At 40.5% G+C, this 18,958-nt stretch overlaps 1 protein-coding gene across 5 annotated transcripts in view; it reads left to right on the forward strand.

The window, feature by feature from the left end:
* LOC132483055 (T-cell surface glycoprotein CD1b-3-like) overlaps window positions 1–18,273 on the forward strand; it is a 70,815-nt gene extending 52,542 nt beyond the window's left edge. For 4 of the 5 annotated variants that reach the window (XM_060088297.1, XM_060088296.1, XM_060088299.1 and 1 more), the window contains exons 3-7: window positions 13,995–14,261; window positions 14,941–15,219; window positions 15,440–15,718; window positions 16,169–16,253; window positions 17,604–18,273. In XM_060088297.1, coding sequence (XP_059944280.1) covers window positions 13,995–14,261; window positions 14,941–15,219; window positions 15,440–15,718; window positions 16,169–16,253; window positions 17,604–17,625 — 932 coding nt within the window. In that variant the 3' untranslated portion in view covers window positions 17,626–18,273. The remainder of the gene's footprint in view (window positions 1–13,994; window positions 14,262–14,940; window positions 15,220–15,439; window positions 15,719–16,168; window positions 16,254–17,603) is intronic. The other variant, XM_060088300.1, reaches the window with a different exon arrangement.
* The last annotated feature ends 685 nt before the right edge of the window (window positions 18,274–18,958 follow it).

Consider the following 18,958-nt stretch of genomic DNA (forward strand, 5'->3'; position numbering starts at 1 on the left):
GGAAATCAGAGGTGAATTTTCACATTTTCAACCCTATCATCTCACTCTACTTTTCACCAACAAAGGCAGGACCTTTTCTTCTGAGCCTCTTGATTGGAATAATCGGTATTTTGAAATATTTGTTTCCACCCAGGGTTTTTCTATTTTTTTACATCTTTATTGGAGTACAATTGCTTTACAATGGTGTGTTAGTTTCTGCTTTATAACAAAGTGAATCAGTTATACATATACATATGTTCCCATATATATTCCCTCTTGGGTCTCCCTCCCACCCTCCCTATCCCACCCCTCTAGGTGGTCACAAAGCACCGAGCTGATCTCCCTGTGCTACGTGGCTGCTTCCCACTAGCTATCTATTTTACATGTGGTAGTGTATATATGTCCATGCCACTCTCTCACTTTGTCACAGCTTACACTTCCTCCTCCCCATATCCTCAAGTCCATTCTCTAGTAGGTCCGTGTCTTTATTCCTGTCTTGCCCCTAGGTTCTTCATGACATTTTTTTTCTTAAATTCCATATATATGTGTTAGCATATGGTATTTGTCTTTCTCTTTCTGACTTACTTCACTCTGTATGACAGACTCTAGGTCCATCCACCTCATTACAAATAGCTCAGTTTCGTTTCTTTATATGTCTGAGTAATATTCCATTGTATATATGGGCCACATCTTCTTTATCCATTCATCTGTTGATGGACACTTAAGTTACTTCCATGTCCTGGCTATTGTAAATAGAACTGCAATGAACATTTTGGTACATGACTTTCTGAATTATGGTTTTCTCAGGGTATATGCCCAGTAGTGGGATTGCTGGGTCATATGGTAGTTCTATTTTTAGTTATTTAAGGAACCTCCATACTGTTCTCCATAGTGGCTGTACCAATTCACATTCCCACCAGCAATGCAAGAGTGTTCCCTTTTCTCCACACCCTCTCCAGCATTTATTGTTTGTAGATTTTTTGATCATGGCCATTCTGACTGGTGTGAGATGATATCTCATTGTAGTTTTGATTTGCATTTCTCTAATGATTAATGATGTTGAGCATTCTTTCATGTGTTTGTTGGCAGTCTGTATATCTTCTTTGGAGAAATATCTAGGTCTTCTGCCCATTTTTGGATTGGGTTGTTTGTTTATTTGTTATTCAACTGCATGAGCTGCTTGTAAGTTTTGGAGATTAATCCTTTGTCAGTTGCTTCATTTGCAAATATTTTCTCCCATTCTGAGGGTTGTCTTTTGGTCTTGTTTATGGTTTCCTTTGCTGTGCAAAAACTTTGGAGTTTCATTAGGTCCCATTTGTTTATCTTTGTTTTTATTTCCATTTCTCTAGGAGGTGGGTCCAAAAGGATCTTGCTGTGATTTATGTCATAGAGTGTTCTGCCTATGTTTTCCTCTAAGAGTTTGATAGTGTCTGGCCTTACATTTAGGTCTTTAATCCATTTTGAGCTTATTTTTGTGTGTGGTGTTAGGGAGTGATCTAATCTCATACTTTTACATGTACCTATCCAGTTTTCCCAGCACCAGTTATTGAAGAGGCTGTCCTTTCTCCACTGTACATTCCTGCCTCCATTATCAAAGATAAGGTGACCATATGTGCGTGGGTTTATCTCTGGGCTTTCTATCCTGTTCCATTTATCTATCTTTCTGTTTTTGTGCCAGTACCATACTGTCTTGATTACTGTAGCTTTGTAGTATAGTCTGAAGTCAGGGAGCCTGATTCCTCCAGCTCTGTTTTTCGTTCTCAAGATTGCTTTGGCTATTCGGGGTCTTTTGTGTTTCCATACAAATTGTGAAATTTTTTGTTCTAGTTCTGTGAAAAATGCCATTGGTAGTTTGATAGGGATTGCATTGAATCTGTAGATTGCTTTGGGTAGTAGAGTCATTTTCACAATGTTGATTCTTCCAATCCAAGAACATGGTATATCTCTCCATCTATTTGTATCATCTTTTATTTCTTTCATCAGTGTCTTATAATTTTTTGCATACAGATCTTTTCTCTCCTTAAGTAGGTTTATTCCTAGGTATTTTATTCTTTTTGTTGTAATGGTAAATGGGAGTGTTTTCTTGATTTCACTTTCAGATTTTTCATCATTAGTGTATAGGAATGCCAGAGATTTCTGTGCATTAATTTTGTATCCTGCTACATTACCAAATTCATTGTTTAGCTCTAGTTGTTTTCTGGTAGCATCTTTAGGATTCTCTATGTATAGTATCATGTCGTCTGCAAACAGTGACAGCTTTACTTCTTCTTTTCCAATTTGGATTCCTTTTATTTCCTTTTCTTCTCTGATTGCTGTGGCTAAAACTTCCAAAATTATGCTGAATAAGAATGGTGAGTGTGGGCAACCTTGTCTTGTTCCTGATCTTAGTGGAAATGATTTCAGTTTTTCACCATTGAGGACGATGTTTGCTGTGGGTTTGTCATATGTGGCCTTTATTATGTTGAGGAAAGTTCCCTCTATGCCTACTTTCTGCAGAGTTTTTTATCATAAATGGGTGTTGAATTTTTTCGAAAGCTTTCTCTGCATCTATTGAGAGGATCATATGGTTTTTCTCCCTCAGTTTGTTAATATGGTGTATCACGTTGATTGATTTGCATATATTGAAGAATCCTTGCATTCCTGGAATAAACCCCACTTGATCATGGTGTATGATCCTTTAATGTGCTGTTGGATTCTGTGTGCTAGTATTGTGTTGAGGATTTTTGCATCTATGTTCATCAGTGATATTGGCCTGTAGTTTTCTTTCTTTGTGACATCCTTGTCTCGTTTTGGTATCAGGGTGATGGTGGCCTCATGGAATGAGTTTGGGAGTGTTCCTCCCTCTGCTATATTTTAGAAGAATTTTAGAAGGATAGGTGTTAGCTCTTCTCTAAATGTTTGATAGAATTCGCCTGTGAAGCCATCTGGTCCTGGGCTTTTGTTTTTTGGAAGATTTTTTATCACAGTTTCAATTTCAGTGCTTGTGATTGGGCTGTTCATATTTTCTATTTCTTCCTGATTCAGTCTTGGCAGGTTGTGCATTTCTAAGAATTTGTCCATTTTCCAGGCTGTCCATTTTATTGGCATAGAGTTGCCTGTAGTAATGTCTCATGATCTTTTTTATTTCTGCAGTGTCATTTGTTACCTCTCCTTTTTCATTTCTAATTCTATTGATTTGAGTCTTCTCCCTTTTTTTCTTGATGTGTCTGGCTAATGGTTTATCAATTTTGTTTATCTTCTCAAAGGACCAGCTTTTAGTTTTATTGATCTTTGCTATCGTTTCCTTCATTTCTTATTCATTTATTTCTGATCTGATTTTTATGATTTCTTTCCTTCTGATAACTTTGGTTTTTTTTGTTTCTTTGTTCTTCTTTCTCTAATTGCTTTAGGTGCAAGGTTAGGTTGTTTATTCGAGATGTTTCCTGTTTCTTAAGGTAGGATTGTATTGCTATAAACTTCCCTCCTAGAACTGCCTTTGCTGCATCCCATATGTTTAGGGTCGTCATGTCTCCATTGTCATTTGTTTTTAGGTATTTTTTAATTTCCTCTTTGATTTCTTCGGTGATCACTTCGTTATTAAGTTGTGTATTGGTTAGCCTCCATGTGTTTGTATTTTTTACAGGTATCTTCCTGTAATTGATATCTAGTCTCATAACTCTGTGGTTCGAAAAGATACTTGATACAATTTCAATTTTCTTAAATTTACCAAGGCTTGATTTGTGACCCAAGATATGATCTATCCTGGAGAATGTTCCATGAGTACTTGAGAAAAATGTGTATTCTGTTCTTTTTGGATGGAATGTCCTATAAATATCAATTAAGTCCATCTTGTTTAATGTATCATTTAAAGCTTGTGTTTCCTTATTCATCTTTATTTTGGATGATCTGTCCATTTGTGAAAGTGGGGTGTTAAAATCCCCTAATATGAATGTGTTACTGTTGATTTTCCCTATTATGGCTGTTAGTATTTGCCTTATGTATTGAGATGCTCCTATGTTGGGTGCATAAATATTTACAGTTGTTATACCTTCTTCTTCGATCAATCCCTTGATCATTATGTAGTGTCCTTCTTTGTCTCTTCTAATAGTCTGCATTTTAAAGTGTATTTTGTCTGATATGAGAATTGATACTCCAGCTTTCTTTTGATTTCCATTTGCATGGAATATCTTTTTCCATCCCCTTACTTTCAGTCTGTATGTGTCTCTAGGTCTGACGTGGGTCTCTTGTAGACAGCATATATATGGGTCTTGTTTTTGTATCCATTCAGCCAATCTGTGTCTTTTGGTGGGAGCATTTAGTCCGTTTACATTTAAGGTAATTATCGATATGTATGTTCCTATTCCCGTTTTCTTAGTTGTTTTGGGTTCATTATTGTAGGTCTTTTCCTTCTCTTGTGTTTCTTTTTTTTTTTTTTGCTTTATAACAAATTTAATCAGTTATACATATACATATGTTTCCATATCCCCTCCCTTTTGCGTCTCCCTCCCACCCTCCCTATCCCACCCCTCCAGGCGGTCACAAAGCACCGAGCTGATCTCCCTGTGCTATGCGGCTGCTTCCCACTAGCTATCTACCTTACGTTTGGTAGTGTATATATGTCCATGCCGCTCTTTCACTTTGTCACAGCTTACCCTTCCCCCTCCCCATATCCTCAAGTCCATTCTCTAGTAGGTCTGTGTCTTTATTCCTGTCTTACCCCTATGTTCTTCATGACATTTTTTTTTCTTAAATTCCATATATATGTGTTAGCATACAGTATTTGTCTTTCTCTTTTTGACTTACTTCACTCTGTATGACAGACTCTAGGTCTATCCACCTCATTACAAATAGCTCAATTTCATTTCTTTTTATGGCTGAGTAATATTCCATTGTATATACGTGCCACATCTTCTTTATCCATTCATCCGATGATGGACACTTAGGTTGTTTCCACCTCCGGGCTATTGTAAATAGGGCTGCTATGAACATTTTGGTACATGTCTCTTTTTGAATTATGGTTTTCTCAGGGTATATGCCCAGTAGTGGGATTGCTGGGTCATATGGTAGTTCTATTTGTAGTTTTTTAAGGAACCTCCATACCGTTCTCCATAGCGGCTGTACCAATTCAGATTCCCACCAGCAGTGCAAGAGTGTTCCCTTTTTTCCACACCCTCTCCGGCATTTATTGTTTCTAGATTTTTTGATGAGGGCCATTCTGACTGGTGTGAGATGATATCTCATTGTAGTTTTGATTTGCATTTCTCTAATGAGTAAAGATGTTGAGCATCCTTTCATGTGTTTGTTGGCAGTCTGTATATCTTCTGTGGAGAAATGTCTATTTAGGTCTTCTGCCCATTTTTGGATTGGGTTGTTTGTTTTTTTGTTATTGAGCTGCATGAGCTGCTTATAAATTTTGGAGATTAATCCTTTGTCAGTTGCTTCATTTGCAAATATTTTCTCCCATTCTGAGGGTTGTCTTTTGGTCTTGTTTATGGTTTCCTTTGCTGTGCAAAAGCTTTTAAGTTTCATTAGGTCCCATGTGTTTATTTTTGTCTTTATTTCCATTTCTCTAGGAGGTGGGTCCAAAAGGATCTTGCTGTGATTTATGTCATAGAGTGTTCTGCCTATGTTTTCCTCTAAGAGTTTGATAGTGTCTGGCCTTACATTTAGGTCTTTAATCCATTTTGAGCTTATTTTTGTATATGGTGTTAGGGAGTGATCTACTCTCATACTTTTACATGTCCCTGTCCAGTTTTCCCAGCACCACTATTGAAGAGGCTGTCCTTTCTCCACTGTACATTCCTGCCTCCTTTATCAAAGATAAGGTGACCATATGTCCGTGGGTTTAACTCTGTGCTTTCTATCCTGTTCCATTGATCTATCTTTCTGTTTTTGTGCCAGTACCACACTGTCTTGATTACCGGAGCTTTGTAGTATAGTCTGAAGTCAGGGAGCTTGATTCCTCCAGCTCCATTTTGCGTTCTCAAGATTGCTTTGGCTATTCGGGGTCTTTTGTGTTTCCATACAAACTGTGAAATTTTTTGTTCTAGTTCTGTGAAAAATGCCAGTGATAGTTTGATAGGGATTGCATTGAATCTGTAGATTGCTTTGGGTAGTAGAGTCATTTTCACAATGTTGATTCTTCCAATCCAAGAACATGGTACATCTCTCCATCTATTTGTATCATCTTTAATTTCTTTCATCAGTGTCTTATAATTTTCTGCATACAGGTCTTTTGTCTCCTTAGGTAGGTTTATTTCTAGATATTTTATTCTTTTTGTTGCAATGGTAAATGGGAGTGTTTCCTTGATTTCACTTTCAGATTTTTCATCATTAGTATATAGGAATGCCAGAGACTTCTGTGCATTAATTTTGTATCCTGCAACTTTACCAAATTCATTGATTAACTCTAGTAGTTTTCTGGTAGCATCTTTAGGATTCTCTATGTATAGTATCATGTCATCTGCAAACAGGGACAGCTTTACTTCTTCTTTTCCAATTTGGATTCCTTTTATTTCCTTTTCTTCTCTGATTGCTGTGGCTAAAACTTCCAAAACTAGGTTGAATAAGAGTGGTGAGAGTGGGCAACCTTGTCTTGTTCCTGAACTTAGTTGAAATGGTTTCAGTTTTTCACCATTGAGGACGATGCTGGCTGTGGGTTTGTCATATATGGCCTTTATTATGTTGAGGAAAGTTCCCTCTATGCGTACTTTCTGTAGGGTTTTTATCATAAATGGGTGTTGAATTTTGTCGAAAGCTTTCTCTGCATCTATTGAGATGATCATATGGTTTTTCTCCTTCAATTTGTTAATATGGTGTATCACGTTGATTGATTTGCATATATTGAAGAATCCTTGCATTCCTGGAATAAACCCCACTTGATCATGGTGTATGATCCTTTTAATGTACTGTTGGATTCTGTTTGCTAGTATTGTGTTGAGGATTTTTGCATCTATGTTCATCAGTGATATTGGCCTGTAGTTTTCTTTCTTTGTGACATCCTTGTCTGTTTTTGGTATCAAGGTGATGGTGGCCTCGTAGAATGAGTTTGGGAGTGTTCCTCCCTCTGCTATATTTTGGAAGAGTTTGAGAAGGATAGGTGTTAGCTCTTCTCTAAATGCTTGATAGAATTCGCCTGTGAAGCCATCTGGTCCTGGGCTTTTGTTTGTTGGAAGATTTTTTATCACAGTTTCAATTTCAGTGCTTGTGATTGGGCTGTTCATATTTTCTATTTCTTCCTGATTCAGTCTTGGCAGGTTGTGCATTTCTAAGAATTTGTCCATTTCTTCCAGGTTGTGCATTTTATTCGCATAGAGTTGCTTATAGTAATCTCTCATGATCTTTTGTATTTCTGCAGTGTCAGTTTTTACTTCTCCTTTTTCATTTCTAATTCTATTGATTTGAGTCTTCTCCCTTTTTTTCTTGATGAGTCTGGCTAATGGTTTATCAATTTTGTTTATCTTCTCAATGAACCAGCTTGTAGTTTGGTTGATCTTTGCTATCGTTTCCTTCTTTTCTTTTTCATTTATTTGTGATCTGATTTTTATGATTTCTTTCCTTCTGCTAACTTTGGGATGTTTTTGTTCTTCTTTCTCTAATTGCTTTAGGTGCAAGGTTAGGTTGTTTATTCTAGATGTTTCCTGTTTCTTACGGTGGGATTGTATTGCTATAAACTTCCCTCTTAGAATTGCTTTTGCTGCATCCCATAGGTTTTGGGTCGTTGTGTCTCCATTGTCATTTGTTTCTAGGTATTTTTTAATTTCCTCTTTGATTTCTTCAGTGATCACTTCGTTATTAAGTAGTATTGTTTAGCCTCCATGTGTTTGTATTTTTTACAGGTATTTTCCTGTAATTGATATCTAGTCTCATAGCATTGTGGTCAGAAAAGATACTTGATATAATTTCAATTTTCTTAAATTTACCAAGGCTTGATTTGTGACCCAAGATATGATCTATCCTGGAGAATGTTCCATGAGCACTTGAGGAAAATGTGTATTCTGTTGTTTTTGGATGGAATGTCCTATAAATATCAATTAAGTCCATTTTGTTTAATGTATCATTTAAAGCTTGTGTTTCCTTATTTATTTTCATTTTGGATGATCTGTCCATTGGTGAAAGTGGGGTGTTAAAGTCCCCTACTATGAGTGTGTTACTGTCGATTTCTCCTTTTATGGCTTTTAGTATTTGCCTTATGTATTGAGGTGCTCCTATGTTGGGTGCATAAATATTTACAATTGTTATATCTTCTTCTTGGATCGATCCCTTGATCATTATGTAGTGTCCTTCTTTGTCTCTTCTAGTAGTCTTTATTTTAAAGTCTATTTTGTGTGATATGAGAATTGCTACTCCAGCTTTCTTTTGGTTTCCATTTGCATGGAATATCTTTTTCCATCCCCTTACTTTCAGTCTGTATGTGTCTCTAGGTCTGAAGCGGGTCTCTTGTAGACAGCATATATATGGGTCTTGTTTTTGTATCCATTCAGCCAATCTGTGTCTTTTGGTGGGAGCATTTAGTCCGTTTACATTAAAGGTAATTATCGATATGTGTGTTCCTATTCCAGTTTTCTTAATTGTTTTGGGTTCATTATTGTAGGTCTTTTCCTTTCCTTGTGTTTCTTGACTTGAGAAATTCCTTTAGCATTTGTTGTAAAGCTGGTTTGGTGGTGCTGAACTCTCTCAGCTTTTGCTTGTCTGTAAAGATTTTAATTTCTCCATCAAATCTGAATGAGATCCTTGCTGGGAAGAGTAATCTTGCTTGTAGGTTTTTCTCCTTCATCACTTTAAATATGTCCTGCCAGTCCCTTCTGGTTTGCAGTGTTTCTGCTGAAAGATCAGCTGTTAACCTTATGGGGATTCCCTTGTGTGTTATTTGTTGTTTTTCCCTTGCTGCTTTTAATATATTTTCTTTGTATTTAATTTTTTACAGTTTGATTAATATGTGTCTTGGCGTGTTTCTCCTTAGATTTATCCTGTATGGGACTCTATGTGCTTCCTGGACTTGATTAACTATTTCCTTTCCCATACTAGGGAAGTTTTCAACTATAATCTCTTCAAATATTTTCTCAGTCCCTTTCTTTTTCTCTTCTTCTTCTGCAACTCCTATAATTCGAATGTTGGTGCGTTTAATGTTGTCCCAGAGGTCTCTGAGACTGTCCTCTGTTCTTTTCATTCTTTTTTCTTTATTCTGCTCTGCAGTAGTTATTTCCACTATTTTATCTTCCAGGTCACTTATCCATTTTTCTGCCTCAGTCATTGTGCTATTGATCCCTTCTAGAGTATTTTTATTTTCATTTATTGTATTGTTCATTGTTGCTTGTTTCATCTTTAGTTCTTCTAGGTTCTTGTTAAATGTTTCTTGCATTTTCTCTATTGAATTTCCAAGATTTTGGATCATCTTTACTATCACTATTCTGAATTCTTTTTCAGGTAGACTGCTTATTTCCTCTTCATTTGTTAGGTCTGGTGGGTTTTTATCTTGCTCCTTCATCTGCTGTGTGTTTTTCTGTCTTCTCATTTTGCTTATCTTACTGTGTTTGGGGTCTCCTTTTGTCCGGCTGCAGTTTCATAGTTCCCACTGTTTTTGGTGTCTGTCCCCAGTGGATAAAGTTGGTTCAGTGGGTTGTGTAGGCTTCCTGGTGGAGGGGACTAGTGCCTGTGTTCTGGTGGATGAGGCTGGTTCTTGTCTTTCTGGTGGGCAGGTCCACATCTGGTGGTGTGTTTTGTGGTGTCTGTGGACTTATTATGATTTTAGGCAGTCTCTCTGCTAATGGGTGGGGCTGTGTTCCTGTCTTGCTAGTTGTTTGGCATAGGGTGTCCAGCACTGTAGCTTGCTGGTCGTTGAGTGAAGCTGGGTCTTGGCGTTGAGATGGAGATCTCTGGGAGATTTTCGCCATTTGATATTAGTGGAGCTCGGAGGTCTCTTGTGGACCAGTGTCGTGATGTTGGCTCTCCCACCTCAGAGGCACAGCACTGACTCCTGGCTGAAGCACCAAGAGCCTTTCATCCATATGGCTCAGAATAAAAGGGAGAAAAAGTAGAAAGAAAGAAAGAATGGAAGAGGATAAAATAAAATAAATTTATTAACATAAAAAATAATTATTAAGAAAAAAATGTTTTTAAAAAGTAAAAACAGCAACAACAAGAACAAATAAAATGGATGGATAGAACCCTAGGACAAATGGTGAAAGCAAAGCTATACAGACAAAATCTCACACAGAAGCATACACATACACACTCCCATAAAGAGGAAAAGGGGAAAAAATAATAAATCTTGCTCCCAAAGTCCACCTCTTCAATTTGGGGTGATTCGTTGTGTATTCAGGTATTCCACAGATGCAGGGTACATCAAGTTGATTTTGGAGATAATCCGCTGCTTCTGAGGCTGCTGGGAGGGATTTCCCTTTGTCTTCTTTGTTCACAGAGCTCCCGGGGCTCAGCTTTGGATTTGGCCCCGCCTCTGCGTGTAGGTCGCCTGAGGGCGTCTGTTCTTTGCTCAGACAGGACGGGGTTAAAGGAGCAGCTTATTCGGGGGCTCTGGCTCACTCAGGCCGGGGGGAAGGAGGGGCACGGAATGCGGGGCGAGCCTGCGGCGGCAGATGCCAGTGTGACGTTGCACCAGCCTGAGGCGCGCCGTGCGTTCTCCCGGGGAAGTTGTCCCTGGATCCCGGGACCCTGGTAGTGGCGGGCTGCACAGCCTCCCCGGAAGGGAGGTGTGGAGAGTGACCTGTGCTCGCACACAGGCTTCTTGGTGGTGGCAGCAGCAGTCTCAGCATCTCATGCCCGTGTCTGGGGTCCGCGCTATTAGCCGCGGCTTGTGCCCGTCTCTGGAGGTCCTTTAAGCAGCGCTCTTAATCCCCTCTCCTCGCGCACCAGGAAACAAAAAGTCTCTTGCCCCTTCGGCAGGTCCAGAATTTTCCCCGGACTCCCTCCTGGCCAGCCGTGGTGCACTAACCCCCTTCAGGCTGTGTTCACGCCGCCAACCCCAGTCCTCTCCCTGTGCGCTCCAACCGAAGCCCGAGCCTCAGCTCCCTGCCCTACCTGCCCCGGCGGGTGAGCAGACAAGCCTCTTGGGCTGGTGAGTGCTGGTCGGCACCGCTCCTCTGTGCGGGAATCTCTCCGCTTTGCCCTCCACACCCTGGTGGCTGCGCTCTCCTCAGGGGCTCCGAAGCTCACCTGCTCCACCACCCGCAGTCTCCGCCTGCGAAGGGGCTTCTAGTGTGTGGAAACCTTTCCTCCTTCACAGCTCCCTCCCGCTGGTGCTGGTCCCATCCCTATTCTTTTGTGTCTGTTTATTCTTTTTTCTTTTGCCCTACCCAGGTACGTGGGGAGTTTCTTGCCTTTTGGGGGGTCTGAGGTCTTCTGTCAGAGTACAGTAGGTGTTCTGTAGGAGTTGTTCCACGTGTAGACGTATTTCTGATGTATCTGTGGGGAGGAAGGTGATCTCCGCGTCTTCCTCTTCCGCCATCTTCCCCATCAGTTTTTAGCAGTTCTTGGACTCTCTGAGCAGGCATGGAGCACTACAAACATATTTCTCATAGGGATCAGTGGCACTTCATGAGAAACACCCAAACTCCTTCACTGAGACCAACTGGCTGTCCACCAACTGCGGGATGCGTTCAAGCTCGTGCCACCGCAGGCTAACTTGGAGCGGCGGAGTCTCTGGGCCGCGCCGGCACTCCAACTCTACCACCCAGGCTTTTGTTTTGGCGGCATGGGCCATTGAGAGAGGAGTCTTTATAGTTTTAGTGCAGAGTGGCTTGTGTAAAAATTAAGTTCTGAGTGCCCCTCTTCCTGGCTATCATCTTCATGTCCCAGTGAGTGTTTCAGTACCTTTAGTCAAGTTTCAGCCAAGCAGGGGATAATAATGGTGATGGCAACAATGGTATGAAGAGCACAAGTGTACTTTTCCATTGTCGGACTCCCTGAAATGGGGGCTGGAGTTCTCAGAATCTCCCTTTCTCTGGTACTTTTCAATTCTCAGATCATGTCTCTCTGTGAATGTACACCAAGGTAGTGTGGGCACTCACACTGATCCATTTGGTATTCTTTCCAAGGCTACCTGCACAACCCCTCTTTTGCTGCCACACACTGGCAGTGCTGTATTTGCTGTGTGAGAGAATTAAGCTACTCATTATGGCTGCATATCACCAAGTTGTTAAAATTTGTTCTTGCCAGTGACTGTACAGTACATTGTATAAACTGAATCTTGGCTGTCCTATCCCAAACTCAAAACTTACAAAGAAAAGACAAATGATACAATGTCATGATGTACAGGCAGTTAATATTATGTCTCTGCTGTTGTCTGTGGCTGTTACACAAAAAATGGCTTAGATTATATTATATACTGGATTCTGGGAATATTGTTCAAACTTAAATATTTTGGAATTTGGAGAGTTATTCTGGAGCTTACAATTATTCAGTGATAATCTTAAATGAAGTCTATTCTGATTTGTTTCCAGGAATAAAGAATGTTACATTACACATTTTGCATTTTCTTATCTATGTAAATAGGATCAATTAGTGAAAACCTCTTACACTTAAGATGTTTTACTATCACATTTCTGCTAGATGATACATAGCTGCAAATTTGGAATTTTTTTCCTGAGTGGAGAAATCCAAGAATTTTCCTTAATGCTAACATATTGCTTAGAGTCCAATTGTTTCACTCAGTGAATGCTAAATATATTGCTAAAACATGCAAAGGGCATCCCAAGAGAAGATAAGAGGTAACATCTTAGGACAAACATCTCTGAACTTTTGGTGAAAAAATGCCAGGCTACTTGCTCACCTAGCAGTGCTTTATTTGGTGATAGGAAAGACCAAAATGTAGATCGAGATTATAAAATAATACAAAAGAAGAAGGAGGTCCTACCACCTACAACAAAAATTATCTTTGACTTGGGCTGGAGCCACACATAACTCCTGAAGTTTTACTTGTCTCATGAAGATTTGTTACTGAAAGCCCCAAAGGTCGAGAACTACTGAAAAGAAGTTCATATACCAGTAGCAAATGTAATTTTCAACTTCAAAAATTGCTATGGTGTAGGAGAATTTTGCTCAGAATATAAACTGCAGTATTTATCATATTTAATTCTGGCATTTGGGTCCCAGAATCAAATAAACTAAAGCAGTGATTTAAATGCTTTGCCTGCATGTAAATGATTGTCAACACACACCCACACTCAGAAACTATATGTGGGTTAGAGAGACCAGGTAAGAGGGATGAGATAAGAAAGAAGGGCCATTGAGAACTTTGGGAAGAGGTAATGACAAAGTGCCAGAGGAAAGGGGCAGTGAGGAGGGAGGTCCAGTTGGGTGTATAAACCAAAGGAATTCTTCTAGATTAAAAGAGACTGGAAGCAGAGCAATTGTTTAATATTACCCTCTTATTTAACAGATGTGGAAATAAAGGATTGGGGAGGTGAAATAACCTTTTAACACCACACGGGAGCTTTTCTGAAGTAATAAATATGAAGGAAGCTAAGGTCAAGGAGAACAGCTGGACGCCAGAGACATTAAAAAAAATCTACAAGTCAAGGGCTGGAGCGGAAATGAGAGTCAGAGTGGGAGCACAGAGCTGTAGAAGACACAGTATTTCTGTGACGTGCAGTGTGGGTGAGGAAGAGATTTGTCAGTTGGAAGAGAGAGGAAGCCACAATAGAGTACTGCGAAAAAGGTTTGCTGAAATTAGAGATCAAACACCAGCTCTGAAGGTCAGAAGTTCTACTTCCCAATGAAATGCTGCTTCTGCCACTTCTATTGCTAGCAGTTATCATCCCAGGTGGTGACAATGAGGACGGTAAGAGTAACTCCGGCAGCTCCCAGAACAGGTGCAGGGGGTCTGGATGAAAGCATGCTGCACCTATCACTAAGGGTCAGGGCCCTCCTGTCTCCAGCACCGCCCCCCCCCAATTCTGGAGGTTGGGGATGGAGCTAGAAGCCTTGGGGCAGGCAAATGTCTTAGGCTCTGGGTTCTTTATCATTTCATCCTGATTCTCTCTTTCTCCTCACTCTTCTTATCCTTCCACCACCCACAGCCTTCCAGGGGCCAACCTCTTACCATGTTATCCAGATTTTGACCTTTGCCAAGAGCACCTGGGCACAAAATCAAGCCTCAGGCTGGTTGGATGATTTTCAGATTCATCGCTGGGACAGTGACTCGGGCACTGCCATTTTCCTGAAGCCCTGGTCCAAGGGCAACTTCAGTGATGAGGATATGATTGAGCTGGAGGACCTATTCCGAGCCTACTTCATTGGATTCACCACGAAAGTGCAGGACTATGTCAGTAAATTCCAGGTTGAATGTGAGTACGGTCCTCTGCTCCGGGGATATTCTCAATGGTTTTTCTCTCTCCTGGTTAAGGCTATTACTCTCTTGGATCTTGGTCCCGCCCTCCCACTTTACCCAACTGCATGCACACACTTCTCCAGAGTAGTCTCCAACTCTGACTCCACACCTCCACCAAGTATCCCAGATTCTTCCTGTTTCTTGCACTCCTGTGTGATAAATGAAGGTCCCCCTTTGTAACCGTCTCCTGGTTTGTTTGTGCATAACTGGCTTCTCTCTAACCCCAAGGACAAGGCCCTCACTTCTCCATTCTGTGCCTGAGTGAACTGAAATGTGACTTCCTCCTCCTCCAATCCGTCTCCTCAAGCATCTCCTCCCTGATCCCTTCTTTCAATGTAACTCTCCCCTTCACCCTGGAATGCTGTTCTCCTGATTCCATCACATGCTGCTCCCCTTCTCCCCTCATGCCCACCCTACAGCCTTACAGCAGGTCATCCCCACCATTTACGACATGCATACCTCTCCCCAATCCTCTTCTTTCTGAAAAGGCTCTGAATACTGCAATTGGTTTTTGAGTCACCTCATATCTCAGACCTTTCTCCCACCCCCCAAATCCAAAGCCCCATGTCCTTTCCCCGTACCTTTCTTTCTTGTTTGCTTTTTAGTAACTTTGTCCCTGTTTTCCTTGTATCCAGACCCCTTTGTGATCCAGGGCATAGCAGGCTGTGAGATGCATTCTGGGAAGTCCATAGGAAGCTTTTTGAGGGGAGCTTTAGGAGGACTGGATTTCGTGAGCATTAAGAATCATTCATGTGCACCTGCCCCAGAGGGAGGCAGCAGGGCACAGCAGTTCTGTGCACTCGTTACTCAGTACCAAGGCATCTGGGGTATCATAGAGACGCTCCTCTCAGAAACCTGCCCTCGGTATCTCCTTGGTGTCCTCGATGCAGGGAAGGCCGAACTACAGAGGCAAAGTTAGTTCTTTTCTCTTCACAGGACTTTTCTATTTCACGTCCTGCCACCTTCTTTGAATTCAAGAGTAGGAGGTACCTAAGGAGAGAGGGGCTTAATCAATAAATGATTTGGTTCCCGTAGGAGTAGAAGAGGTCACTGTCCAAACTTGTGGGTTTCTGAATGCCTATGCTCTAGATCAGAGTCACATTCTGACATTCTCCCTGCCTCTTCCTGCCCCAGTGAAGCCCGAGGCCTGGCTGTCCAGTGACCCCAGTCCTGGGCCTGGCCATGTGCTGCTGGTGTGCCATGTCTCAGGATTCTACCCAAAACCCGTGTGGGTGATGTGGATGAGGGGCGAGCAGAAGCAGCCTGGCACTCAGCAAGGTGATATTGTGCCCAATGCTGATGGGACATGGTATCTCCGAGTAACCCTGGATGTGATGGCTGGGGAGGAGACTGGCCTGAGTTGCCGAGTGAAGCACAGCAGTCTAGGACACCAGGACATCATCCTCTACTGGGGTGAGTAAGGACTGGGGCCCAGCTGGGAATGGGAGGAGATGGTCCTCAAGCACAGAGGAAGGGACTAGGAATATGGAGGGATTTGATGGATGAGATAGGGAGGGACAGGGGGAGAAAGGAATGGAGAGAGGGAAGGAGAGAGAGAGAGAGAGAAAAAGAGACAGAGAGACAGAGGTTGAGATTTATTCCTGGGACTACAGTTCCAAGAGGAATGAAAATAGATGATTTTCATAAGAAAGAAGGACTTATAGACTGGGTGGGATGGGGTAAGAGGGAGAGACAAAGGGTGGCTGTAAATATATGATATCCAGGAATATGAGAGAGAGAATCACAGGTGCCTATGCATCAGAATCAGGTAGTGGTGGTGCTGACACTCAGGTGGGTAACAAAGCCAGGAGAACTAGAGAATGAGTTTGAAGTGACATCCCTGTGTCCTCTCCCAATTGCCAGGTCACCCCACCTCTGTCAGCTTGATATTTTTGGCAATATTAGTGCCCTCCTTGATATGTCTTGCATTATGGTTTTTGAGGCGCTGGTGAGTTTTCCTTTGTAATCTTTCTTTTTTGTCCATCCTCTCACTCTTACCCTCCATTTTATCTATTACATATTTTAGCCTCAGTATTTCCAGGAGACCCTTTCCCCTTTCTTCCCCGCTCCCATCTTTAGGTAAATCTAGTTTTAAAAAAATATTTATTTATTTATTTGGTTGTGCCGGGTCTTGGTTGCAGCAGGTGGGCTCCTTAGTTGCAGCACGTGGATTCCTTAATTGAGGCAGGTGGGCTCCCCAGTTGTGGCTCATGGGCTCCTTAGTTGTGACATACAAACTCTTAGTTGTGGCATGCGTGTGGGATCCAGTTCCCTGACTAGGGATCGAACCCAGGCCTGCTGCATTGGGAGCACAGAGTCTTATACACTGCACCACCAGGGAAGTCCTGATAAATCTATTTTTAAAAAATTGTGGTAAAATATACATGACTTAAAAACTTACTGCATTAGCCATTTTTAAACGTACAGTTTAGTAGTATTAAGTACATTCACATTTTGTGCAACCCATCTCTAGAACTTATTTTATCTTGTAAACTAAAAGTCTGCCCATTAAACCACATTCCCCATTCCTTGCTCCCCTAGTCCCTGGCAACCACCATGCTACTTTCTGTCTATATGAATCTGATTACTCTAGGTACCTCATTTAAGTGGAATCATCACTATTTGTCTTTTTGTGACTGGTTATTCCACTTAGCATAATGTCCTTATAATTCATTCATGTAGTGGTATGTATTAGAATTTCTTTCCTTTTTAAGACTGTATAACACATTTTGTTATCCATTCATCTGCCAATGTGAATTTGGGTTGATTCCACCTTTTGGCTATTGTGAATAATGCTGCTACGAACATGGGTGTACAAATATCTCTTATGTAGAGAGATGTTTTTTTGCTCATGTTCTTTTTTTAAATTTTATTTTATTTAAAAAAATTTTTATTGGGGTATAGTTGATTTACAATGTTGTTTTACTTTCTGCTGTACAGCAAAGTGAATCTGTCATATATCTATATCTATATCTATATCTATATATATGGATATATATATATCCACTCTTTTTTTGATCCTTTTCCCATGTAGGTCATTACAGAATATTGTGTAGAATTTCCTGTGGTATATAGTACGTCCTTATTTTATATATAATAGTGTGTATATGTCAATCTCAGTCTCCCAATTTATCCCTCCCTCCCTTTCCCCCTAGTAACCACAATATTGTTGTCTACATCTGTAACTCTATTTCTGTTTTGTAAATAAGTTTATTTGTACCATTTATTTAGATTCCACACATAAGTGATATCATACGATATTTGTCCTTCTCTGCCTGACTGCTTGTGTTCTTAACAGGTTATATCAGACTATCTTGTGAGCCCTCACCATGTCTCCTTTTCCATTTGGAATAAGTATCCAGGAGCCCAGAAGCTCAAGCTGTCAGCCCAGGAGTCAATCTCATCATCTTCCATCAAATAATCATCAGATTTGATCAAATCAGAGTTCCTATGGGTTGTAAGATAAATCATAATTTATATACTAGCAGAAAAAATTAAAAATTGTACATTTATTATGAGACAATATCAGTAGTGGGATCCTCTCAGATTTCTTGGATGTGAGACGTGAGAAAGAATGTACCTTGGAATAAATGAAATGAGGTACATGACTTAACAGTGACATCCTTTTGGCTTCTTGCTTTAAAACTTTTTTTTCTCCTTCTACTGAAATATCATTTGTCAAAGTGAGCTAACTATAATTATGTTGAGATAATTGTATTTGCAGAGATGCTGAGTATTTTTAACATAATTTCTCTGTCTCTGCTGGGATGATTTTCTAACTGTGAGCATCAGCTGAGTAGCCTCTTTCTCCAGGAAGTCTTCCATAGTGCTACAGTGGAAGTAACCCTCCCTCGACTGGTGTTATGCTGAGGTCCACTTTATTTTGTACCCACAACATTGCAGTTCTTTTTGTTTTTCATTTCCTTCTACTTATAAGTTCCTTGAGAGAAGGGCTAGCTCTAGGTGGATCCCAGGCAAGATCTCTTACTTGCATATGTATTTGTTTAGTAAAATAATGTGAGTTGATATAACTACCACATTAATGGTCTTTTTTCCAAAATCATCTCCTTTCTTCTTTTTTCCTCTTTTGATATTCTAGATTTTCCTCTTACTAAAATATTCTCACATAGAAAAAAATATCATGCTCTCCTTGTTTCTGCCCTCAACTCCTCTGGAGAAAACCACTTGTGCCCATACTGTAACTATAGTTTACCTATAAAAACTCATCCATAAAGGATCTTGTTCCTCATATTTCAGTGAGAATGAATGAAAGGCAGGATGGGTGAGGGGTAATAGTGCAGGTGGATTGTTAAATATTCAAAGAAATGAGTCAAGAGGGCTGTTCTTGTTCCCAGAATCTTTGATATCTGTGCTTTATCAATTCAGTTATATCTTTGACTTTATTTACACTTATTCATTCTTTTGCTTATTCCATAGTTTTATAGAAACTCCATTTTAAGAAATCCAAACTCATTTTAATTAAAACAGCAGAGGGTGAGAATTTGAGTATATTTTTTGTAGGACTTAGAAAGGGAAGTCAGAGTAAGCGGAAGTTTTGGAGAAGCCAGTGGTACTGGAAGCCGTTCTGCCACCTGGACATTTTAGGACAATATTGACTTTAGAATTTGGGCAGGGTAGGAAATGACTGAAAAC

The sequence above is a fragment of the Mesoplodon densirostris genome, chromosome 2 (genome assembly GCF_025265405.1).
Source record: "Mesoplodon densirostris isolate mMesDen1 chromosome 2, mMesDen1 primary haplotype, whole genome shotgun sequence".
Classification (NCBI taxonomy): domain Eukaryota; kingdom Metazoa; phylum Chordata; class Mammalia; order Artiodactyla; family Ziphiidae; genus Mesoplodon; species Mesoplodon densirostris.